A 26,356-nucleotide genomic window follows, 5' to 3' on the forward strand; every position below is an offset into this window, starting at 1 on the left:
GTGGATTTCAAAATTCCGTATTGACAGATGCACATCATGTTCCTGTAGGAACACTGTGCTTTACGCGCTCTCATATTTTCAAGCCCCTTAACCGTGTAGGGCCAATCTTTGGACCACAGGTATAGTCTTAGATCATGGTGGACCACAGGTCAAGCCTTACACCACAGTGGTGAAAAAACTTTGCCCTCTCTTGCGACTTCTTTGTAATAGTCAAAATATGGTATCTCTGTTTACACATCTGAACGACACTTTTCTCACTCAAAGATTAGGGGTCGAGTCGGGCTGGACGTCAGATCCGATCCAAAAATTAAAATATTTATATATTTAACTATATTTCGTATATTGGGACTCAAAAAATATAACCAGACCCAGACCTAAATAGTATACGGGTCAAAGATTTGTACCTTGACCCGACCTGTCGGTCCAATTTTTGGCATACCCGGACCTCAATTGAGTCTAACACGCAGGTCCTGGGTCGGATCCGGGTCCGGGTCCATTGCCACCCCTATCAAAGATGATCCATCATTCAAATTTAAAATCCCTTACTCAAGATACCTTCTTTCGTAGTCTTGATTTTTGACCCTAAAACAACCCTTAGCTAATAGAAATTCTTTTCACTATACAAATTTACCATTTAAAAAAAAATTCAAATTCTTCAAATTAACCTTATTTGAAATCTTGGAGCAAAACAAGGCATCAGTTCACTTTCGAACTAATTGAATTTCAATCCATCAAAGAACCATGAGAGGGATAAAAGGTACCAAAAGATTATATGTCGGACGGGAGCATATTATACATTTACTCCCTCCATCAATCTTTAAGGGATTATTTTTAGGACCCAAAATTTGGGGTTTAACCTCCTTAACCTATCCGCCATCAACTTCAACCGCATGAAGAAAATGAAATTTTATCATATTCTATGTGCAACCGAAAAAATCAATATCCTAATATTGAATAAAGATTGTCAAGACTTTTAAGTTGTCATATTTAGGAACTCAAAATCTTGGGATTGTTTTTATTTTTTGTTTTTGAAATACTCATTGGTTGGTTCTAAATGAATCTCAAATTTTGACGTTGAGAAAATACTAATAAGTAGGTTTTTCTGCCTTGGGAGGAAAATGTACAATGTGATCCTGAGGGAACACCCTTCAAATTATCAAGAGAAAACGAATTGTCCCCTTCAGCAACAATAGTCGGAATTTAGGCCCAATAACATTGCCAACGTAACCCACACGACAGATGATACCTGAAATTGGAAGGAAAATCGTGGCCCCACATCGCATGTCCTCTTCTCTTAATCAAATCCTAGCCGTTGAAATCGCCATCTTGGTCCATTTATGACGTTTATTGGACCAAGTCAATGCAACCCGAGCATATATAAAGTTGGGTTTCCCTCATTGCAAGGAGCAAAAGCATGAAACCCCCCAATTCCTCTCTCCAAACTTTATGTTCCCCTCTCTGAATATAAGAAGAGCTTTGTGGTCCCTAGGGTTCCTTTTTTAGCTGATTGGAACACCAAAGGGAGTGTAAAGAAGGATTAAGGGAGGACCATGATGGAGAGTTGCTCATCTCCCCCGTATGTGAGTGCCCCTTGTTCTCCTATTGATTGTAGCTCTTGTGAATTTGCTTACTACTATAGTGCCCCAAGTAGCCCTATTAGAGGGCTCTCTGGGGTACCCTTTGATTGGGAGTTAGAGCCGGGTCTCCCCAAAAGAGTCTTAGACCATGATTCGGACTCGGACGATTTCGAGTTCGAAACTAGTCGAAGATTCTGCAGACTTTCGGACCATGGGGAGCCGAACGGAGAGCAGAGGAACATGGTGGATGACTTTCCGACCATGTCTTCTGCTGATGAGCTTTTTCGAGATGGCCGGATTCTCCCACTGAGGCTTCCCCCACGTCTGCAACATGTTGATGCTCCCAAACTAAATATTCAAAGTTGCAGTAGTTGCTGTTCGAGGACTTTGGCTACGGTCTTTCCTAGACCATTTTCGGGTAGGAATAAGGAGTTTGATCCATTCGACGTCGCTCTTGAGCGTGTAAAGAGAGAAGCGAGAGAGAGGGAAGATGGGAGGGTGCCCTACAAAAGGGCTAGGTCACTATCCCCACTTAGGGGTCCTTGTTGGGGTGGGGGGCCCACAAAAGAAATTATGCACAAGGGTCAAGCAGTAGGTCCTAACAGACACTTGGGTCAAGGAATTGGTCGTGTGGGCCCTGTGGGTCCTGCAGAGTTCGAGGAAAGGCCCTCCGACAAGGGGGATGGCCCTATGATAGAGGCGAGGTGCCCTACGGACACCACGGGCCCCATGAGAGATAGGGGTTTGTATGGGCCTGAAGGGTCTAGATATCCCAATACTACTGGGTCCATATCAGCTAGATATCCTAATACTACAGCCCCTATAGGAGTCCCTACACCTACTGTTAGTGTGGGACCTATAACACACACAAAGTTTAGGAGTTTCTCTTTGAAGGGATCTAAGAGATGGAAGATTGTGAATTTGGTTTTTAGGAGTGCTTCAGAAGGGACGGCTGGCAGCAATGATGGATTGAAGGACTATACTATTTCCATGAGGAAGTCAAGGGATGAAAACTTTAGGTCAGAGGAGATGAAGAAGAAGAATTTCATGCCCCTTGCACATGGGTTGCTTTCTTGTGTGGGCTTTCATGGAAAGCATGCAAATACTATGATGCCTAAGGAGCCAACTCTTGTTTCTTAATTCCCCTCATTTCTCTTATTATATTTATATTTTCCTTAGGTTTTTAGAATTTCAAAATACTGTATATCTTTGCAATCTTTGTTCTCATTCCAAGAGATTTATATGTATTAAGCTTAAAAACATGTGAAAAAGTTGTAATTCTAGTGGACTATAAGCATGTGAGAAAGGTTAATAAAATTGCGTAGTAGATTGTGAATTCCTCTGTAAATTAATAGACTATTACTGCTAGTACAAACCCCCTGTGTTTTTCATGGCAGAGAGAGAGAGATGATAAAAAAACTCATTTGGGAAAATATTGATAGTTGTGATTAGGATTAAGTGGGATTGCTACCAAATTTTGAAGAGAGAGGAGAGAGAAGGAAAACGGGATAAGAAACATCTAATTCATTTTTAAAGAAGGGAATCATGTTTCATGGATAAAAATCCTAATTTAAGAGAAAGAAGTTTAACCCACTAAACTAGGAGAGTTCATGGTTTTTCTATTTTCTCCCATGAAAGAAAGATCATTGAATCTTTTCAGTCAATTTTATTAAAATTAAGTCAACCCATATCATTAACTCTAAGTCAGTTTCATTGAAAGTAAGTAAATTACCTCCTAGCACATTGTTATAAAAAATATGTAAAATCTTTTCATAGGAAATATGTTTCGGCAAATTTATTAACCTTTGTTATAGGAAAAGGCTTCCGAACGTGTATAGGCGGATAATATACAGTGATTTCGCCTCCCTCGATCGCGCCGTCCATTCAAACAAAATATGACGAAAAGCTTGGATTGGCTGAAAAACCCTGCGAGCAAATGGGTGGGATTTGCTCAAATGCTTCAAACCCAAAAAAATTTCCCTTTACCCCTCATCCCGCTTCCTCTCCTCTACTCTCTCGTTCGCTCTCTTCTCTCCTCTGCTCTGCCAAGCTAGGGTTGCAAAACCCCTCCTCTTGCAACAGACGAAACCACCAGTAGCATCATATATATCAGAGCTCTCTACTGAAAGCACGAGCAGTTCCAAATGCAGAAGTTTTTGGAGCATCCAAAATTCCAACTTCAGAAGCGGATCCTCTACTAGCATATCAAGTAGTTGATTGAGATCGGGATTAGGTGAATATGAATAGCCCGACCCAGTGGTTTCAGTTAGTTATAGACCCCTTACCTTCGCTATGCTCAGGTAAGTGCTCCGCCATATCCCTACCTTCGTGAATATACTCTAACCTAAATAAAGAAGAAAAACCTAATTTTTTTCCAAAACGAGATTTATAAATAAAACCCTATAGTTTACAATGCTATGCATCAAATTCGTCAATTTTTTTTACAGTGGATATTTTTCAATGGAAAACTCTCTCATGGAAAACCTAATTTTTTTCCAAAACCCAACCCAAAAAACGATGTTTTTTTTTTTCCAATAAATCACCGAATTCTTACTTCAAAAATCGAATTTCCTAATAAATCCAGAATCAATCACCAAATTATTACTCCAAATCACAGGTCTAGCCAATCATATGAGAGCACGGTTCTGATCTTTGCAGTAAAAATGTAAGGTTTTATTTACAGTGATCCACCCATTGTAAATCATTGTAAATAAAATTTTTTAGTTCCTTTCTCTACTTTTATTGCCCCGTTTTTTTTTTATGTAGTTCTAAAGTGATTGTAGAGCAAAAATTAGGATTGTTTTTTTGTTTTTCTTTTGCAGGTCGATTGCTCACTGCATTTCCTGTCACCGTCTATTCACAAATACTCAATACCCAATTGTGCTTTCAGTTTCAGTAACAAAATAATGGTGGGGAGTCCAAGGCTCAATCCTAGACGTGAGGATAAATTACTTGCTTTTTGCTTTTTTCTATTATTTCTTCTATTTATTCATCATTATATTATTCATTTTCTGATGGGTGTTTGAGTTTTTCAGTGTTGATATATCGGTATTGTTTGCTAATTGGCAGCACTTTCTCTCTCCGAGTTTCATTATTTCTTCTGTTTATTTGTCATGACTTGCAGTTCTTTTCTTATTGATGTATGTGTTCTTCCTTGTTGATATTTGGGTATGGAATTCTGTTGCTTTCATTGGTCATTACATACTGGTGTTATTTTCTTTAATGGGGTGTTGATTTCTCGATGGTATTTATGAAAACTGTAAATTTCATTTGAGAATAGAGGAAACTTTTTTAGTTCTTGTAAATAAAAGTTTTTAGCTCCCTTCTCTTCTTTTATTGCTCTTTTTTTTTTTTTTTGATGTAGTAGAACAAAAATTTGGATTGTTTTTTTTTTTCTTTTGCAGGTCGATTGCACTTATTTTTTTTTTGGTACCTTTGCTAATATTAGGAATTAATGCGCAAAAAATATTTAAAGAAATCATGTTTTGTAATTTGATGTGGTGTGGAATGTTTGTGATTTTGAGATTTACCCCAAGACATTGAGTTATTTATGTTGAGGGCTTTTGAATTTGTACCAGGTGAAAATATGGGCAAATGGCCTGGTTCTTCCTGCTTTTTTTGTTTTCTTGGTAGTGGCCCAGTTTTTCTTTCTTAGAGAAGTTTTATATGATGAAGCGTGTTAAATAATTATGGTTACTTGGTTGATTACTATATGTTCTTGTTTTTTTTGTTTTAAAGTGTATGAATTGAAAGTTGGAGTTACCCATTTGAGGATTACCTTTTCAATGCTAGTCATTGCATTTAATAAACAATGGTTCTCGTTTCCTTTTTCTTTTTTTGGAGTATTTGTGTTTGATCTTATTTGTATTTTTAACTTACAGCTTCCATTCTCGAATGGAAATTACAGTTTTCATAAATTCCATCGACAAATCAACACCCCATTAAAGAAAATAACACCAGTATGTAATGACTAATGAAGGCAACATAATTCCATACCCAAATATCAACAAGGAAGAACACATATATCAATAAGAAAAGAACTGCAAGTCATGATAAAGAAACAGAAGAAATAATGAAATTAAGAGAGAGAAAGTGGTGCCAATTAGCAAACAATACCGAAATATGAATACTAAAAAACTCAAACACCCATCAGAAAATGAATAATTTAAGAAGAAAAAATAGAAAAAAAGCAGAGAGCAAGTAATTTATCCTCACTTCTAGGATCGAGCCTTAGACTCCCCACCATTATTTTGTTACTGAATCTGAAAGTGCAATTGCGTACTGAGTATTTGTGAATAGAGGGTGATAGGAAATGTAGTGAGCAATCGACCTGCAAAAAAAAAAACAAAACAATAATCCCAATTTTTGCTCTACAATCACTGTAGAGCTACATCAAAAAAAAAAAAAAAAGTAACAGTAAAAGAAGAGAAAGGAACTAAAAATTTTTATTTACAGTGATCACTGTAAATAAAACCCTACATTTTTACTCCAAAGATTAGAATTGGGCTTTCATATGATTGGCTAGACCTGTGATTTTGGAGTAATAATTTGGTGATTGATTTTGGATTTATTAGAAAATTCGATTTTTGAAGTAAGAATTCGGTGATTTATTGGCAAAAAAAACGTAGGTTTTTGGGTTGGTTTTTGGAAAAAAATTAGGTTTTCCACGATAAATAGTTTTCCATTGAAAAATACCCACTGTAAATAACTTTCACGAATTTGATGCATAGCATTGTAAGCCCTAGGGTTTTATTTATAAATTTCGTTTTGGAAAAAAAGTGGGCTTTCTTCTTTATTTAGGTTAGAGTATATTCACGAAGGTAGGGACATGGCAGAGCACTTACCTGAGCATAGCGAAGGTAAGGGGTCTGTAACTAACTGAAACCATTGGGTCAGGCTATTCATATTCACCTAATCCCGATCTCGATCAACTACTTGATATGATAGTAGAGGATTCGCTTTTGGAATTGGAATTTTGGATGCTCCAAGAACTTCTACATCTTGAACTGCTCGTTGAAAGAAAGACCTATGTGATCTTTTGCCGGGGAAATACTTTTATTATTATTATTATTAATAATCACCCTTTTATAATTTTGGCAACAAGATCACTCACAGATGGTCCTATTACAAACAATAGAAATTCCAAAAATAAATAACACATCAATAAAATAAATCTCAACTACTTGATGCCATTCATACAACCTAACACTGTGCTTGAGAATATGAAATAAAGAACAAGTATAAGATAAAGATGACGGAGATTACCTTACCGGGCTTCTTACACCCCACACCGAGTCACCACATCCAATGGCTCAGGATCTGCGGTCTAGCTTCAATCTCGAATAGGGAAAGCTGATTTCGGCCAAACTATGTAACCACTCTTAATTCTTCACAAAACCCTAACCTCCAAAAATAACTTAGGCTTCCCTCTAATTTCTACAACCCTTATTTTCTTCTTAAGTCTACGGAGAAAAAGAGCAGTAGCTAGAGTTGGGGCGTGGCCCCCCTTTGAAACTTTGCAATCGAGAGGGTTAGAGAGAGAAACTCAAAGGAGAGAGAGTAGGGCGTGCCCCTCGAAGAGAGAAAGAATTGGAGAGAGAGAGAGAGAGAGCTTGTTATTATTTTAAAGATGTGAAAGAACTTTCTTATTTATAGAGAAAATAAGATCTAAGGTTTCTTTAGGGTTTCCCATAGTTTGCCTTTTTTATGAGATTGAATCTGTATTGTTGATCAAGGTGACTTGTGGGGTTAGAGATCTGAGCCATCTATTCTATAGATGGGCCATCAATATTATGGAAGGTGCTTGGACCATTATCCCCTTTTTCTTAAACCATTTTCCCATCAATATATTTAGATAAAATCGATATAATGCATTCTATAAAAATAGCATGATCATATCACATATTCCATAAGGATATGTCAAACATTATCAAGTAAATACTACCAAAATTTTAAACAATATAAGGTCAATGTTTACCATCTATTCAAATTGACCATATCCCTTTTAAAGCATACTTATCATATTACAAAATATGTCATGACCGCTATATCTTTTCCAAGATTTGACCACATACCTCAAATCAAAATTACTATAATATTAAAGTCCTTGATCACAAGGAAACAATTGAATCCAAGGGGTGGGGCGTGCCACCCCTTTGTGGCATATGGTGGGCCCCCACCCACATGCCACATGGTAGGCCCATGTGCACATTGGCCCCCCCCCATAGAATTTTATAAAATAAAGTTTAAAAATTAAATAAAACGAATTAATATATATTTGAATTTTTACAACTTTGTAAAATCAATAACTGTATTTTTATAAGTTCAAAAATCATAACTGTATTATTTTATAAGTTCAAAAATCACAAGGGTTACACAGTCCCCCGTCTTAGTAGCCCTTGATGAGGTCGGAGCTTTTGCAAGAGGACGGGTTTTCCAACCTTTGCTTGGCAGAGCAGAGGAGAGAAGAGGCCGAACGAGAGAGTGGAGGCTCGCAGTCTAGAGGAGAGGAAGTGGGATGAGGGGTAAAGGGAAATGTTTTGGGTTTGAAGCATTTCAGAAAATCCCACCCGTTTGTGCGCAGGGTTTTCCAGCCAATCCAAGCCTTTCGTTTTATTTTGTTTGAATGGACGGCGCGATTGAGGGAGGCGAAATCACTGTATATTATCGTCTATATGCGTTCGAAAGCTTTTTCCAATGTGTGTGTGTATATATATATATATATATAATTAGGTACGCCTCATTAGGATGTACAACACTCCAAATTTCAGATCATTCCGATTAGTAAAAAAAAAAAAAATGGAATACTACCGGATAACTGTGACAATGCGATGAAGTTTGGATAGTGATGAGGATGGACAAAATTACTGTTCATTTTCGCCTATAGGCGTTTTGTAGTATATATATATATATATATATATATATATATATATATATATATATATGAAAAATTCTTTTGTGAGCTAATGGGTTCACAAGAAAAAATGACCCCAATGGCCCATATTGAATCTGGGTCAATCTAATAATCATGGATGCTCGATAGTGTTTGAATTTTAATTTTTTTTCTATAAATCAAAATCACTTGAAATTTTTGACGTGTGTTGATAAAAAATTGGTGAATATTCGAAAAAATATTAAAAAAATATTTTACATGCAAAACAATAACCAAAATACCCCCATAAAATTTTGGGGGTATTTTGATCATTTTTAATTTTGTGGATTGTTTTTTTTGTATTTTTATTAGGTGCAGCTTGATGAGAAGAATATTTACGAAAAATTTTAAGTGATTTGAATTTATAGAAAAAAAATTAAAATTTAAATACTCTCGGCAGTCAGATCGGCTCAAATTCAATCTGGGTCAATGGCCGTCAGATCGGCCCGAATTCAATCTGGGCCATTGGGCTTGTACTATTTCTGTGAGTTAGTGGGCTCACCTTAGCATCTTCATATATATATATATACCTACATGCTCTGAGTGAGTCGAGGACAATGGCATAAGTCATCATCAGCTATGTTTGCATGTCATAATCAATGTGTGACATGGTTGTTTACTTATTCTTAGTTGGTCAATCAAGATCAAACAATTAGACATCTCTGAACACATGGATTCTTTGTGCATAGAGACACGTAAAAAGCTCATGCAATACTATTCTTTTTTATTTAATAAATATTCCATTTTCTATACTCACCCAAAAAATTTCCAATAAAAATTTTCTATAACACACACAATATTATTTTAGGATTAAATAAAATAAAAATTTAAAATAAGAGTTTATGTGTTTGGGATTTAATGGGACCTAAAAAATAAAAAATGTATATGAAGAGACCATTGGATTTTAATACAAAAAGGTCACAATCATTGTCAACCGCTGGATGTGAAATCGGATAGGTCGTGATGTGTCACTAATTGAGCACAAAGTCCCAAAACAAAATATCTCAAAAGCTGTAATACATTTTAATGTGTTAAAGTTCACATCCAATGACTAAAAAACGTTGACCTTGTACTAAACATGGATGGACTCGTAGTATACAATTCCAAAAAAATCTTAAATAGACTTAAAAAACCCAATAGGAAAGGAGAATTTTTGGAGGAATTGGGCTAGGACCCACACCATCCCATATCCGATTCAATCCGAAGTTTCAACAATTTTTTACTTAAATAAATAATGATTATGATAGCTTTTTCTATTAATTGAGGTTAGCTACACGAATGTTGATTCGCCGTTCTGCTACATTTTTTCCGATTAAATGGGCCGGTTATACGTCCGCTACTTTGCTACCAAAGTTGGTATCTCATATTGAAAATAAATGGGTCATAAAACACTCGAGTACCCCATTGGATAGAATGTAACATCGTAGTCCCTACATCTTATGCTCTTGCAAATCACAATAGAACAAGGAGTACACAATAGAACAAGGAGTTCACAACAAAATTAAGGTCTTTAATGATAAAATGGCGCGATTATTTTAATGGAGTTCTTCCCAAAAGTAAATGCTTCTCTCTCTCTCTCTCTCTACTCAATTTCTTCACTCTGCAACTCCCATGGCGTTTCGCAGAAACCCTAACAAAAAATCCAATTATCCTCTCCTTATCTTAACCCTCTCTCTCTCTACTGTGTTCATCCTCTTCTACATTAGCTCATCTCCACTTTCCTCTGAACGATTATCATCCTTTTCCAATCCTAAAACCTTACAAAATCTCTTTTTTATTAAGCAGCCATTAATGAGGGATAAGTTTTACCTGTACTGGGGTAATAGGATTGATTGTCCGGGTAAGCACTGTGATTCCTGTGAAGGATTAGGGCACCAAGAATCAAGTCTGAGATGCGCTCTTGAAGAGGCCATTGTTCTTCGAAGGTAATGTGCCTTTCTAGAATGTAGGTTTTTTTTGGTGTTAGTGATTTTGTTTCAGCTGATCTCTTGTCAGCGCGAGTATATTGGGTCTATCATTCAAATGTTTGTGACTTTATGTTGAATTTGAAGCTTGATAGTGAATGTCGTTTGTTTAGAACTGGATTTTTTTTTTTTTTTTTTTTTTTAAACTTTTGGATCATTGAAATGTATGGAATTTGAGATTTGTGGAACTGTGATTCTGGATCATGGAAATATCAGATTTGGAGGATTTTTGTTTTTTGCATGTTAGCTCAATTTCCCATGGGAACTTTCCAATTCTTTGATGAACTGTTTGAATTTGCTATTGAAGTGTTTCTAGGTTTTAGGATTCATGGGTTTCTGAGAACCCTGATATTACGATTGCAAGTGAACAAGTGAACTTTACTGAACACTTGCAAGTCTGTTTTTGTCTATTTTGAAGCTTTCTATATCATTAATTTTCTTGTAGATGTGACTCTCTCTGTCTCTCTCTTAGCCCTTCTGGGTTTAGCCCTTCCGGGTTGTAACAAGGTTAGCTTGCCGTATGATTATCATTGTATCAACCATTTTTGGTTTCCATTCCATCATTAACCATTAGTAGAAAAGGTCATTATTGTTTTCTTTAATTATTTGGTCCTAAGGTTTTTATATATTTGTTTTTTTGGGTTCTTGCCACGAAAAAAATATTTGGATCCATTGAACTTGGGGCACTTGGGGCATGGAGGTGAATTTGCATTGATTTGAGATTTTTTATGGCTTCCCTCATTTCTGTAAATTTTCTGTGATCTAGGCTTTCATGGTACAGAAATGTTATTGCTAAATCGGAATTCAGTGGTGGTGAACTTTGTAAATTTAGATAGTTAGATTTTGTTTAGTGATCCGTTCTTCTAATGCGTTTTTCTTCTTCTGAATACCTTTTGCATTTGGAGAGTGTTTATATCTTCAAATCTGTGAATATGAGGTGAAATGATCCCAACCTTTTGTCTACAGTTGTATGTGCATATGCAATGTGGTATTGGGTCTTTCTTTTTTCTTTTGGTTCGTAATAGTCTAGTTTCTTTTTTTTTCTTGAGAAATAGTTTAGTTTCTTGTTGTTGGGTTTTTCTGGAAATTCCCTGTTGGAAAGCTTTTTGAAATTAAAGTTTTGGAGGTTTGGTGTTATGTTTTTTTTTAGTTATTTTGTATTCAATCTTTCTCATTTTTGCAATTCTCAGGACCTTTGTGATGCCATCCAGAATGTGCATTAGCCCTGTGCACAATAAGAAGGGAATCCTCCATCAATCTAATGATTCTCATGTGGAGGAAATGTATGTCTACTCCAACTCCTTTGGCTCATTTAGTCATTTGTTATACTAAAGGAGTGAGCTCGATATTAATACTGCATTTGATTGAGACAGTTGAGAAAAAGTAATGCATGTGATTGATTTGTGTGGAACTGGTTGAAAAGTGGTGGGCTTGATTTTGTCGATGCTAGATTATGTCTGATTCTCTAAAATTTAGCTGCAGAGTCATGAATTGGCAAATAAAAGTAGCAGTAAAATCATAATGGCTTACGGAAGTTTTCTAAAAAAAAGAAATGGTAGATTGTAGTCGAGGTGTTTTTTGCTTCTTTTAGATGCTTGAATAATTTAGTGAAAACCAAGTGATTGTTTTCTTCCTGGCTGGGGTTTAATGGCAACCGTCTGATTCCTTAGGAGGTCATTGTCTCTGATCCCTTGAGCGTTCTGTGTGAGAATTGTCCATTTTCTCCATTCCACTGTTAGCCATACCCTGCCACTTTCCCCTATAAATCCCCTCATTCCCTCTTTCTATTCCCCTCAAAGCATATCGACTGGACATAAATGATGTCTTCCTCTTCCACATGGGCCACTTCCATATGATACGATTGGTTAAAATGGTACCAGTGGTTCGTTCGTTCCACTGGCTTGATTTTCTCCATGTTAGAAATTCAATGATATGGTTCTATGCAGATAGATTTATAAGATATTAATGGCTCCCTCATACTAAAGGTGGATGAACTGCATAAAACTATGGAAAGAAAACTGGAATAGAAAATTCCTGACATAAAATACTAATCTGAATCTGGATTATTTAACTTCTATATGCCATTTTGGAAATTTTGATATCAATGAAGGAACGGGAGATTTTTGTGTTCCTAAAGCTTATTGTGGACATTTGGTTATCGGTGAAAGGGGAGAGGTGTATATTTTACATACTTCTAATAAAAAGTGGAACCGTTGGGGAGTGACATATGTATTCAATCCTGTTCCAGTTGGAAGTAGCAGTGGAAAGATTATCTGAGATAGAAAATAACATCAAAAGAGGAAAATAACCACCACATTATGCCAAAAAGTGCCATGGAGGCAACATGTACATGTTGATTTCTAACCTAGAAGAAGCTATTGAGAGAAGCATGAGCCATTCTGAATCATTCCCAATTGAGGCCCAAAAGGAAAAAGGGTACTATGTGAAAGAAGCATTTAAATAGCCAGACACAAGATAACTATCACATGCATAAAATGATAGATCATAGGAGAAGCTTCTTTTATAAGAGCATCAAACCCTGCAAAAACCGTGCTAGAAAGTAGTTGCCGTTCAAAATATTCCGTGGTGCTTATACATTGTAGATTACCGTGCTGTGATGTTAGAAGTAACACTTAATGCTTTGTAATTTTTTGATATCTGGAGTATAGGCTTGTTATCATTCAGATGTCAAACACCTGGACATTGGTGTGTGAGTTTCCTGTCATTTTTCTATGCTTTTGAAAGATTTGGGGCCTAAAATTTACTTTTCCATGAACTTCCCCAAAAAGAAAAACTTTACTTTCCATGATCTGAAATTATTCTTATTTATATGGTAGATGGGCAGCAAATTTTTGTGCAATGGACTCTTTGTATGATATGGAACTCATATCCAAAACTGTCCCTGTCATTCTTGACAATTCAAAAGAGTGGTATCAGGTGTTATCAACCAGTATGAAGTTAGGGGACAGGGGAGTGGCCCATGTGGAAGGAGTTAGTCGGATGGAGCTGAAAGAGAATGGCTTTTATGCCAATAAATTGTTGATTAACCGTACCGCGAGCCCCCTGTCATGGTAAATTTATCTCTCCTCAAAATGCATCTTTCTCACTCAAACTTTGTCGTATTCAATTATTTCATTGTAATTTAGTAGTTTGTAGTTATGTTTTTCTCTTTCATGAAAACTGTCCAGGTTTGTAGAATGCAAAGACCGAAAAAATCATAGTGCAGTACTGTTGCCATACTCATTCCTTCCTTCAATGGCTGCCAAAAGATTAAGAGTTGCAGCTGATCTGGTAAAATGTATTGGATTTATCTTTTTGTTATGACATAATGTCTCGGTTAGTGGTATAGGTTTGGCCTTTTGCCTAGTGATTGGATCTGTTTGCCTCAATCCCTCAGTTGCAGGGCCAAATTCTATGTTAACCAATTACATGAAATTAGATTTCTCGTGACTTTAGTTCTTATTGAAAAGGGCTAAAATACCGCCTATGCAGTGGAAGAGCTACATGTAATTTACCATCTCAAATTTCAAAATGTTTCTGATTGAAGCTGACGAGAAGGAGGTCTCCAGAAAACCATACTCCTAACTGATGTTGTCAGAGTCTGTTAGCTTTGGCCGTGTCTACTTCTAACTGAAGACAAATAAATATCCAATCCCTATATTTTGAATAGGTTAGCGATAATTTAAAAAATATCAACTTATTCAGAATATCAGAAATTGCCTGGTAAGTTCAAAATTTTGCTAGCTTACACTATACCTAAAGGATTTCCTACCCCCACAAGAGTATACTATCCATTTACTCCCTCGGGCAAAACACATGCTAGGGATATTGTTTAGATCTCAAATTTTAAGGGATGCAATCTCTAGTACATATATACTAATATCAGTAAAAAAAAAAGTTCAGAAATTAACTCCCTATGTACTAGGAAAAGATCTACTGCCTCAAGATTGAGGCCGTCCAATTTTTGAAGGGCTAGATCTAAGTGTGACAAAACTCAAAATCCAGATCTTTTCCTTTCAAATAATCATCTAGTTATTCTTATATGGTTCCCAAAGTTATAAACTAAAAAAATAATCCTAAATAGGTGTTCTGAGCAAGGGAGTAGATGCACAATATGATCCCGCAGGAGCATAGTATACTTGCTCCACGCTATATCATTTGTAATATTTAAAAAAAAGGTGTGGTTTGCATAAGGTCGCAACCTTAAAAATCCAATTTAAGGCATGCCCCTAAATTTGATCATAAATGTACTTTTGACATCAAAACTTTTTAGGATGACTTAAGAATCTATTTTCATCTCCGATTATAAAATTTTAAACTCTAAAAATAGTTCAAATCAAGTAAATCTATAAATACATGAAAATCTTGAAAATGGATGGTCCAGATAATGTGTTGCAAGATATACCATTTGGCAGACCCGAAACCTTTTTTCTTTTTACATTCATACATCTTGATGTCGAGATGATCAATTAGAGGGTTTCCAACATCCAAACAACGTTTTATGATGGATTTTTGAGGTGTACCTTTAATTCTACATTTTAAGGTTGCAACCTTATATAAACTTTTTCCTTAAAAAAAAGGCCTTGTTGAGTGTGATTTTCTGATTTTTTCTAGTTTTAGAAATACACCCATACTTCCCCACAAATCGGCCAAAAAGCTGAATGCTTTCCTTCCCCAGCAAAAAAGAAGACCTATCTCTTAACAGCTTTTTTTTTGTGTATGAGAGAGAGAGAGAGAGAGAGAGAGAGAGAGAGATTGTTTTCTCGTATGAAAATCTATGTTCTATTTGACAAGTTTGAGCTTTTAGTTTTCATGTGATAGTACCATTACACCTCTTTCATGACAGTGAGTGAGAAAATTTACCAACTGCAGGTCAAAGAGAGTCTTGGGGACTATGATGCCATGCATATCCGGAGGGGTGACAAGATAAAGAACAGGAAGGATCGGTTTGGTGTGGAGAGGACCCTCCATCCCCACCTCGACAGGGACACCCGCCCTGAAGCCATTATGTGTAGGATCAAGAAGTGGGTCCCACCTGGTCGCACTCTCTTTATCGCTTCAAATGAAAGGACCCCCAGTTTCTTCTCTCCTCTCTCTATGAGGTACCTTCCTTTATCTAAAATAGTCTCTGGTTTTGTTATATCTAAAATAGTCTCTGGTTTTGTTATATCTAAAATAGTCTCTGGTTTTGTTATAGGGTGTGGTTTGCATAAGGTTGCAACCTTAAACAATCAAATTAAGGCGTGCCTCCAAATTTCATCATAAATGTAATTTTAGTGTAAAAAATTCTTAGGATGGTGTGAGGATCTATGTTGATCTCTAATTATAAAATTTTAAACTCCAAAAATGGTTCAAATCAAGTAGATTTATAAACACATAAAAATCTTGAAAATCGACGGTCCAGATTATGTGTTACAAGATATACTATTTTTGGGACTCGAAATCTTTGTCTTTTCATATTCATACATCTGGATATTGAGATGATCGATTAGAGGGTTTTCCAACATCAAATCACCTTTTTATGATGGATTTTTGAGGTGCACCTTAATTCAACATTTTAAGGTTGCAACCTCATATAAACTTGTCCTCTGTAATAATTGTGAACCTGTCATTTACTCTCTCCAACAAAAAAAAGAACCTCTTATGACTGAGTTTTGGAGAATTTTATTCATTTATTTTTATTATTTTTCTTTGATAGATGAGTTCTGAGAACTTGTGAAATTTTCTTAGATTTTGAAAGTGAAATCTTCAAGATTATCTGTAAATGACGGCTGGAAGAAACCTAAAAAAATAGTGGGTTTTCAAAAAATTGAAGAAATATCAGTTCTGTTTCTAATCTCGAAAAAATATGGATTCTGTACTTCTGTTATTTTACTTTTAATTATTGAGAAAACCTCGGCAAGCACCTGTTGAGAACAAAATTAAGAGAAGCTTTTCTCTTTCTTGGCTTCCACTTATACTTCTACCGCCATTGTGTGGTCTCACCCCACCCAACTGCGCTCTCTCTCTCATGTATGCCGTCTCTGTAAACCTCTCTCTCTCTCTCTCATTCTCTTGTGCATTTACGTGTGGTGGCTGGTGCATGTTTGTGTGCATCTTTTGCTTGTTATCAACTTGAGGTTTAACATTTACCTATTGCATGTGTTTGAAGGTCAACTTGTGGTTTAACATTTGCCTATTGCATGTGTTTTGAAGGTCAACTTGAGGTTTAACATTTGCCTATGGCATGGGTTTTGAAGGTATAAACTGGCATATTCTTCGAATTTTAGCAGCCTATTGGACCAGGTGGTTGCGAACAATTACGAGTTGTTCATGGTGGAGAGGCTGATACTTATGGGTGCCAAAACATTTATCAGAACCTTCGGGGAGGACGATAACGGCCTCAGCCTCACCGATGATCCCAAGAAGAATACCCGCAACTGGCAGATCCCTGTTTACTCTTTAGATGATGTTTGTCAAACTTGATGTTCTTTCTTTTTACTCTCATACTTGTGTAGTAATTGTATCATCCATTTCCTCTCATTGTATTTCACATTTTTTCCATGTGGTTTCCTGGTTTGGGATATGATTTTTGAAGGACCAAGGCTGGCATGAGCTGTTCAAATGTAATATAGAAGCCAACAATTTTAGGGGGAGGTTAATATATATATATATATATATATATATATATATATATATAGGGGAAAGTTTGTATAGAGCTTAGGCTCTAAATAATCAAATTAGAGGCTCCCTCAAAACTTCCACGCTCCCTCAAAACTTCCACGGTAGAGGTTGTTTTGATACCCAAATATAATCAAATTGATCATCTTGACATCAAGATACATGGACAAGAGAAAATAAATGGATTTTAATTTTGAAAATATGGCATCTTGTAAGACATTTATGGACTATCAATTGTCAAGATTTTCAAGTTTCCATAGTATGCTCGATGTACACTATTTTTGGTGCTTTAAATTTTATAACTAAAGATGAAAATATAATTTAATGCTATCACAAAACTTTTCAACATTAAAACCATATTTCTCGATACTATTTGAAGGTGGGTTTTAATTTGATTGTTTAGAGCCTCGGTTTTATACAAATTGCACCTGTATATACATGGAAGATATTAGGATCATCCCATTAGCTGATAGAATAGTATAAGCCTAATGATTCACATTGAATTTGAGTTGATATGATATGATGGTCAGGATTGTATTTTGATAATATAATTTTAATATTTTTTTATAGGACTGTATTTTGATAATATAATTTTAATATTTTTTACATAAATTTAAATAATATTAAATTTGAAGCATTAACTCTTCTTATTAAGGCGTATTAAATAAAATATTAAAAAAAACATTTGTATAAAATAATATGACCAAAATACTTTTGGTACTTTTCAGAGATATTTTGGGTAATTTATTTTATGTGAATATTTTTTTTGATATTTTTATTAGATTTCACTATTTTTGAAGAATAGTCACTCTAAATTTTAAATGATTTGGATATGTAGAAAAAAAAAAAAAAATTAAATACGAAATACAATTGTGATAATTGGATTGGCCTAGATTCAATTTGGGCCGTTAGGTTTATACTATTCAATTAGCTTATGGGTTGACAGGAGCTTCATATATATATATATATATATATATATATATATATATGGGAAAAATCCTGTAAGCTCAGAGGCTCTGATGGAACACCCAATAGACAAGATTGTATCTGGGCTGATCTCATGGATATTGTATTTTGTATTTTAATTTTTTGTATTTTTTATTTTTTACAAATCTAAATCTTGTGAAATATGGGGTGTCTGCAGGTGTCATCAAAGCTCTCTTAATAAAAATATTAAAAAATTTATTTGTAAAATTAAATTCACCAAAATATCCTTAAAAGTTTTTAGGGGTATTTGGGTTTATTAATTTTTTTATGAATTATTTTTTTGATGTTTTTGTTAGATTCATCTATTTTTTAAGAATAAATGTTCTAAATTTGAAGAGATTTGAGTTTGTAAAAAAAATTAAAATTAAAATATAAAATACAATCATGATCATGGGATCAATCTAGATTCAATATGAGTTATTGGACATTTAATGTAGTTGGTGGGCTGACCTCAGACTCTCCCATGTATTAAAAAAGGGGGAGAAGAGAGTACCAAGGTTTGTGGGCGATGAAGAGCGATTTGAGATCTTATGGACCTGGTGCGTTTTGGTATCATGTTTTGCCCTATGCTAACATGTAGATGTTTTTGGAGGTCTAAGATCTATAGGTTTTATGCATGGCTAGGTGGGATTTTACCTTGGGTCATATATATATATAGTTAGTGTGCGGTTTCTATAAGGTTGTAACCTTAAACAATCCAATTAAGACGTACCCTAAAATTTTATCATAATAAGTAATTTTGTTATAAAAAATTCTTAATATTATCTTAAAATCTATTTTCATACCTAATTAGAGAATTTTAAAATAAAAAAATGGTTAAAATCTAGTAGATCTATTAATATATGAAAATCTCGAAAGTGGACGGTCTAGATAATGTGTTGCAAGATGCATTACAATGTCTAGATGATCGATTAGAGGGTTTTTTCAACATTAAAACAATATTTTCGATAGATTTTTGTGGTGCATCTTTGATTCTACATTTAAGGTTGCAACCTTATATATATATATATAAAGTTGAATTTTTATTAAAAGACAAGGGTATTGAACAAGTAAAGTTTCATATAAAGTTGAATTTTTATTAAAAGGCAAGAGTATTAAACAAGTAAAGTTTCATGATACTAACTTCTAAAATATTATTGTATTTTTAAATTTTTTTCAAATTTACTCATCACGTTCAAGTTACCAATTAAAATAATTTTTAAAGCAAAAAGTAATGGTTTCTTTGATAAATGCATCCATTACAACCTCTTCAAATATTAACCTTTATATTTTAAGGATTGTTAATTCTAGAAAAACACATATGTATATTAAACCCGTGTGATTGCCCCACAAAAAAAGGGAAAGTATATAATGAGACAATTTACCTTTGGCACAAAGTGGTCACAATAAATCTTGACTATTGGATATGAAATTGGGTGGTTGCATTTATTTCATGAAAAAAGTTTATATAAGGATGCAATCTTATAATGTAGAACTACGGATGCACCTAAAAAATCCATCGGAACGGTAGTTTTAATGTTGAAAAACCCTTTGATTGATCATCTCGACATGGAGATGTATGACCATGAAAAATAAAAAGATTTTAAGTCTAAGAAATAGTGCATTTTACAATATATTATCTACACTGTCCATTTTCAAGATTTTCATATGTTTATAGATCTACTTGATTTTAACCATTTTTTAAATTTAAAATTTTATAATTAGATATAAAAATAGATTTTGAGATATTTCGAAGAACATTTTACATCAAAATTATATACCATAAATTTTTTTTGAATTTTGTGACTTACCCAAGTTTTCATATTTCACATCGGATGGTTGTAAGTAATTGTAACTTTCCAATTCCAAAGATAAATAGTCTCTCTATGCAATCCCATAAAAAAAACTTATTTCTATTTTCAATCCCTCTCTCTTTCAACTAATGTTTCTCCAACTCTCCATACCCTCTCAGGCCCTTAATCACTTCTCTCCCTACCTTCTCCCTCCACCCTTCATTGCCAAAAGCCAAAAGAGCACCTTTGTCTCTCATCATCCATGTTTCTCATTCTCATCCGCGAACAAAAGAAATCGAAATTACAAATGAAAATCATATCAAAGATGAGTTTCACTTTAGAGAGAATATGAACAAGCCCCAATAACAGGAAAGACTAAAACTACAAGGAGAACATAGATATGATACTTATATACGGATATAAGTACCAAAAATCTGAAACTTGATAAAGAACTTGGGTAGCATGTAGAGAGAGAGGTTCAAGAAATGGGGGACTAGAGAATGAGGGCATGGGAGAGAAGTGAAGTGGGATAAATGTGGGCAGGAAAAAAGGGGATCGAAAATAAATAAGGTTTTTATATGGGCATTTAAAAAAGGGTGATGTTTCTATAAGGCCTAGGCTTTATGGAAATAAAATAAAGCCTCGCCCCAATCACTCTCGGTAATGAAAATTTTCATGATGGATCTAAAACCAAGTTCTAATACCAACAATAAGATTTGAAACTCAAAAAATGGTACAGATCTTGCGGATCTATGAATTTTTATATTTAGGGTAAAATGGATGGTCTAGATAATTTGTTACAATATATTTTTTTTTTAGAGCTTAAAATCCTAATTACTTTTTACAACCATAATGTTCACGCCGAGATGATTGACGTAACAGTTTTTCAATACGTGAACGGTAATTTTTGAGGCTTTGTTTTGATAGGGCTGCAGCCCTATCAAACCATTTTCCTTTAAAAAGGAGTTAAACAATCAAAGTAAGGCGCACCTCCAAATAGTATCGAAAGATGGCTTGAAAATCTATTTTTCTCAAATTATAAAAATTTAAAATTTGAAAGTGGTGTAGATTGAGTAGATCTATGAACACTTTAAAAATTTTGAAAATTGACAGTGCGAAAATGCATTACAAGATGTACTATTTTTAATACTTGAAATCTATTTTTTCTCAAGTCCATACATCTTCAGGTCGAGATGATCATTTGAGGATTTTTGGGCTTCAAAGAAAACCTCTTTTAGTGAATTTTTTGGGTGTGCCCTTGCCCTTATATAATTTTTTTCCAAAAAAAAAAAGGTGGGGAAATATGAGAGTAAAGTATGAGATGAAAGGCTTTTAAAAAATTAATGCTACCCGATATTTAAAACATTGGAGGGGGCACTGTGAAATAGATACCAATTTTGGGGATTAGCACGAAATTTTCCCAACATTTTGTGTGTGGCTCCAAAGTTGCCCTTTTTAAAAATTTTCTAACTTAAAAGGGAAATTTTGCACAATTTTCCACTAAAAGTAACTAGGTACCTCCTTGTGTGTCGTACTATACCTTTTTTATTTTTATATTATTAATCTAAATAAACTATCAATTTAAAGATGGGAAAAGTTTATATAAGGTTGCAAATGTAGAATCACAGATGGACCTCAAAAATTTATCGAAAATGTTATTTTAATGTTGCAAAAACACTCTAATTGATCATCTAGACATTGAGATGTATGAATATGAAAAAAAAAATTTTGAGTCCTGAAAATAATGCATCTTACAACACATTATCTAGACCGTCCATTTTCAAGATTTTCATATATTTATAGATCTACTTAATTTTAACTATTTTTGGATATTAAAATTTTCTAATTAGATATGAAAATAGATTTTAAAATAACACTAAGAATTTTTTACACCAAAATTACATGTTATGATAAATTTGTAAGGTGCATCTTAATTGGATTGTTTAAGGTTACAACCTTATAAAAACCGCACTCTTTAAAGATTATTCTTTACTTAATTTCTTAAGTCATTTATATTATATACTTTTTTAAGTTCTCATATTTGGTTACTTGTTGAGAATTTTATTTCTTAAATTAAGTTTATGGAGCATTCACCAATATACTAGTGTTGATAGATAATTACCCCTAGGAGGGTCGAGCCATAAAATAAAGGGCACATTGATGACTATTTGTGAGCTCTGATTAAGATATAACACTCCACTCGTATCGTGATCTTCAAGATTCAAATTTTTAATTTTTTTATACATTAAATCAAAATCTCTAGTATCACCCTAAACAGTTCATCATATCTAAATTTTAAATTTATCTATACATTAAATCGTCCACGAAATCAATAACACTTCCCATACATCACCATAAACACTCCTTTATGTCGTATATATCACCATAAACACTCCATTATATCATATACATCACCATAATGGTGTGATTTATATCATATAAATCTCCATAATAGTGTGATTGCTTTCGGAACGTTTCTTTTCTTATATGGAATTTTTCAAAGCTGTATAATCTTGCTTTTGACGGTAAAACAATAAATTTTACGTATTAAATTTCTTGGGAATGATCTTATGTATTTTAGATACATAATAACGTGTGTCGGAGTAGCCTCAAGATCAGGGCATCTCCATTTCCTATTCTCTCTCCTGCTCCTTTAGGGGCCGTTTGGATACCTGGAAATATATTGTCTGTGAAATATATTACTGGCGTAATATATTATCTGTAAATGGATTGTTATTGATGCAACCTGGGAAATACATTGTTTGGAAATCTATTGTCTGTGAAATATATTACTAGCTTAATACATTATTGCGTAATATATTACTGCGTAATACATTACCTGTAAATGATTGTTACAGTTTGGATAGTATTTAGATGCAACCTGGGAAATACATTGTTTGGAAATATATTGTCTGTGAAATACATTACTCGCTTAATACATTATTGCGTAATACATTATCTGTAAATGGATTATTACGGTTTGGGTAGTATTTACATGCACCCTGGGAAATACATTGTTTTTGTTTGGCTATGTCTGGAAAAAATATACAAAATGCATTACCAATATTTTACCAGCACGTGCCTATAAACTATCATTTCTTTCCTTCTTGTCACAAAATTCTACTAAAATACAGAATTATCATTTCCTTCTTTTTTGTCACAAAATTCCACTAAAATATTGAATTAAAATCATCATCACACCATTCCAAAAAGATTTCTAATATTAACATTACCACTATTCCAAAAATATTTTCTAATAATAATTTGTAGCATTTTACAGTCATGACACTATTTCCTACTTATTTTAAGTGCCATTGGCGCTTATATACAATCATATGTTTTCTAACATGACATTGGTTTCAACATGATAAGTCATTAGAACAAATAACATTATTTTATTATTATAAGCCTTATTTTTATTTATTTTTTATAGAAGTCTTTCAAATGTCTCGCTATATAATTTCAAATAAACAATAAATTTATGATGCTAAATTCAAAATTTATAGGATACGAGTTAAAAAATGGGAAGAAGTTTGATTAGTAAACTAGAAGGTTTGGTAATTGGAGTATAAAATTTTAAGACATTGAAGGAGACTAAGGAGGTATGTTATTTGAATTGAGATTTTAGAAATCTCTTATTGAAATATTTTATTATGATTGTATTGTGTAATTTATCATTGATTACTGAGTTTTATTTTTATTATTTTTGTTTTTATATAACACTGATGCCTTGATGAGGAGACGGGTTTAAAAAGGGAGGGATCACATTATGTTTTATGAAAGTTTTTATTATAATTGTGTTGTGTAATTTATCCTTGATTAATGATTTTTATTTTTATATGACAGCTGATGACTTTATATTAGGAGACGAGCTTAAAAAGGGAGGGATCACTATTTATTATGAGGGGACGAGCTTAAAAAAGAGGGATCAACTAAAGAGGTATGTTATTTGAATTGAGATTTTAGAAATCTCTTATTGAAATTTTTTATTATGATTGTATTGTGTAATTTATCATTGATTACTGATTGTTATTTTTATTATTTTTGTTTTTATATAACACTGATGCCTTGATGAGGAGACGAGTTTAAAAAGGGAGGGATCACAAGTTTAAAAAGGGAGGGATCACATGATGTTTTATGCCTTGATGAGGAGACGAGTTTAAAAAGGGAGGGATCACATTATGTTTTATGAAAGTTTTTATTATAATTGTGTTGTGTAATTTATCCTTGATTAATGATTTTTTATTTTTATTATTTTTGTTTTTATATGATAGCTGATGCCTTCATATTAAGATATTTTTAATCAGGCATAAAGGTAGACAAAAACGGCACTCGAAAGATTTTTCAAAATTAACCGTCATTGTCGTGTAGTTCCCAAAATTACCCTTCACTCTAGTAATTTTTCATATATAGCGCGTAATGGATTTCTTGGTTTTTGGAGGAATATGACGTAATCTTTTCATTGCTTACAATCGTAATAGATTTTTGACCGTGTGTAATGGGTTTCTTGATTCTTGAAAAATCTCTCGTAATTTCTTTCCATTTCCTTACTCTAGGTTTTTCACCTTACTAAATATCACCACGCGTAATGGATTTGAAATCTCGCGTAATCTCTTTCCATTTCCCTTACTCTCGTAATAGACTTATCACCATGTAATAGATTTCTTGATTTTTTGGTACATCTCGTCTAATCTCTTTCCATTTTCTTACTTTTCTCAATAGATTTTTCACCTATCACGTCACGTAATAGATTTACTGATTTTTGGGAAATCTGGCGTAATCTGTTTCGATTTCCTTACGCTCGTAATAAATTTTTCACCTATCCATTTCTTTATTTTTTGGAAATCTCATCTAATCTCTTTCCATGTGAGATTTTTCACCTATCACCGCACGTAATAGATTTACTGATTTTTTTTAGGAAATCTGGCATAATCTCTTCCATTTCCTTCTTCTCCTAATAGATTTTTCACTTATCCATTTTCTTTATTTGTTTGAGGAAATCTCACGTAAGCTCTTTCCATTTCCTTACTCTACGTAATAGATTGCGTATTCGATTTTTCACCTATCATTGTGCGTATTGGATTTCCTGATTTTTGGGAAATCCGTATAATCTCTTTTCGTTTTCTATAGACCTATCACCGCGTAATGGATTTCTTGATTTTTGGGAAATGTCTCGTAATCTCTTTCCATTTCCTTGCTCTCGTAATCTCTTTCCATTTTCTTACTCTCCTAATAGACCGCGTAATGGATTTCCTCATTTTTGAAAATATCGTGTATTCTCCTTCCATTTCCTTACTCTATTAATAGACCTATCACCATCCATTTCCTTACTCTAGTAATAGGCCTATCACGACGCCTAATAGATTTCTGATTTCGCGTAATCTCTTTCCATTTCCTTACTCTCATAATAGATCTTTCCATTTACTTACTCTCGTAATAGATTTTTCATTTCTTTACTCCAATAATAGATTTTTCACTTATGGATTTCTTTATTTCAGAAATCTCGCTTAATATCTTTCCATTTCCTTATTTTCGTAATAGATTTAGATTTTTTAGATTTTTCATTTCCTTATTCTTGCAATAGATTATTCACTTATCGATTTCCTTATTTTTGGGAAATCTAGCATAATCTCTTTCCATTTCTTTCCATTTCCTTGGTGATAGATTTTTCAAGCACGTAATGGATTTCCTGATTTTTGGTAAATCTCATCTAATCTCTTTTCCATTTCTTTATTGGGTGTATCCAAATAGATTTTTGAGATTTTTTTATTTTTAGAGAAATCTCACTTAATCTCTTTTATTAAGTGTACCCAAACAGATTTATTGCATTTTTGGGAAAATCTCGCCTAATCTCTTTTCATTTCTTTATTAAGTGTACCCAAACCGTGGAAATATCATATTTATTAAATGTACCCTTTCCATTGCATTTTTGGGAAAATCTCGCCTAATCTCTTTTCATTTCTTTATTAAGTGTACCCAAACCGTGGAAATATCATATTTATTAAATGTACCCTTTCCATTTCTTTATTAAGTGTACCCAAATAGTGGAAATGTCATATTTATTAAATGTACCCAAACAGTGGAAATGTTATATTTTCTTGTAATTTACTGTCACCTAATAGGTTTTCAAGTACCCAAACGGCCTCTTAGCTACCCTCAAAATCGAGACGCCTCCATTAAAAGAATCAAGAGAGAAAATCATGGCTTCTCCATTAAAAGAAATCAGGAGAGGGAAAAGAGGCATTTCACCTTTGTCAAAGAAACTCAGGCCAATTACTAAAGTCTAGGTTTCCATTCTTACTTAAGGCATTAAAAAAACATTGAGTATTTCAAAAACAAGTAAGGGCTTGTCACACCATTGAATTATTCAAAAAAAAAAGTTAAAGGCATTACCATTGTCAGATGAGACAACAGTCCAAGAAACTCAAAAGAGACAACAACAATGGTGAATCCTGGCTATTCTCA

The 26,356-nt window shown here is 33.8% G+C and overlaps 2 protein-coding genes across 8 annotated transcripts; both read left to right on the top strand.

Annotated features, from left to right (window-relative positions):
• Nucleotides 1–1,408: 1,408 nt before the first annotated feature.
• On the top strand, nucleotides 1,409–5,409 carry LOC110006656 (uncharacterized). Of its 2 annotated transcripts, XM_088858160.1 has the most exons (3): nucleotides 1,411–3,877; nucleotides 4,400–4,514; nucleotides 5,156–5,409. In XM_088858160.1, the coding sequence occupies exon 1, from the start codon at nucleotides 1,551–1,553 to the stop codon at nucleotides 2,715–2,717; it is 1,167 nt and encodes a 388-aa protein (XP_088714286.1). In that variant the 5' UTR covers nucleotides 1,411–1,550; the 3' UTR covers nucleotides 2,718–3,877; nucleotides 4,400–4,514; nucleotides 5,156–5,409. The 2 variants fall into 2 exon arrangements, with proteins under 2 accessions (XP_088714289.1, XP_088714286.1); XM_088858163.1 differs by having other exon boundaries at nucleotides 1,409–3,877; nucleotides 4,400–5,409.
• A 4,657-nt stretch (nucleotides 5,410–10,066) lies between these two features.
• Nucleotides 10,067–17,055, top strand: LOC18427159 (uncharacterized). Of its 6 annotated transcripts, none has more exons than XR_016049307.1 (6): nucleotides 10,067–10,433; nucleotides 11,663–11,755; nucleotides 13,310–13,543; nucleotides 13,661–13,770; nucleotides 15,345–15,574; nucleotides 16,668–17,055. XR_016049307.1 is itself a non-coding variant. In XM_020662915.2 (6 exons), the coding sequence occupies exons 1-6, from the start codon at nucleotides 10,069–10,071 to the stop codon at nucleotides 16,675–16,677; spliced, it is 1,035 nt and encodes a 344-aa protein (XP_020518574.1). In that variant the 5' UTR covers nucleotides 10,067–10,068; the 3' UTR covers nucleotides 16,678–17,055. The 6 variants fall into 6 exon arrangements, 4 of the variants coding, with proteins under 4 accessions (XP_020518574.1, XP_006836277.3, XP_088714308.1 ...); XR_016049305.1 differs by having other exon boundaries at nucleotides 16,712–17,055; XM_020662915.2 differs by having other exon boundaries at nucleotides 13,661–13,763.
• The last annotated feature ends 9,301 nt before the right edge of the window (nucleotides 17,056–26,356 follow it).

Source organism: Amborella trichopoda, chromosome 1, assembly GCF_054954075.1.
Source record: "Amborella trichopoda isolate Santa Cruz 75 chromosome 1, AtrichopodaSantaCruz75HAP2 v2.0, whole genome shotgun sequence".
Lineage (NCBI taxonomy): Eukaryota > Viridiplantae > Streptophyta > Magnoliopsida > Amborellales > Amborellaceae > Amborella > Amborella trichopoda.

Excerpts from the sequence above, each read along its gene's own strand:
- LOC110006656 (XM_088858163.1), top strand. The coding sequence starts at position 1,551 with ATGATGGAGAGTTGCTCATCTCCCCCGTATGTGAGTGCCCCTTGTTCT.
- LOC18427159 (XM_006836214.4), top strand. The coding sequence starts at position 10,069 with ATGCTTCTCTCTCTCTCTCTCTCTACTCAATTTCTTCACTCTGCAACT. Across the intron at positions 11,756-13,309 it reads GATTCTCATGTGGAGGAAAT|ATGGGCAGCAAATTTTTGTG; the intron begins GTATGTCTACTC and ends TTTATATGGTAG. Across the intron at positions 15,575-16,711 it reads TTCTCTCCTCTCTCTATGAG|GTATAAACTGGCATATTCTT; the intron begins GTACCTTCCTTT and ends TGGGTTTTGAAG.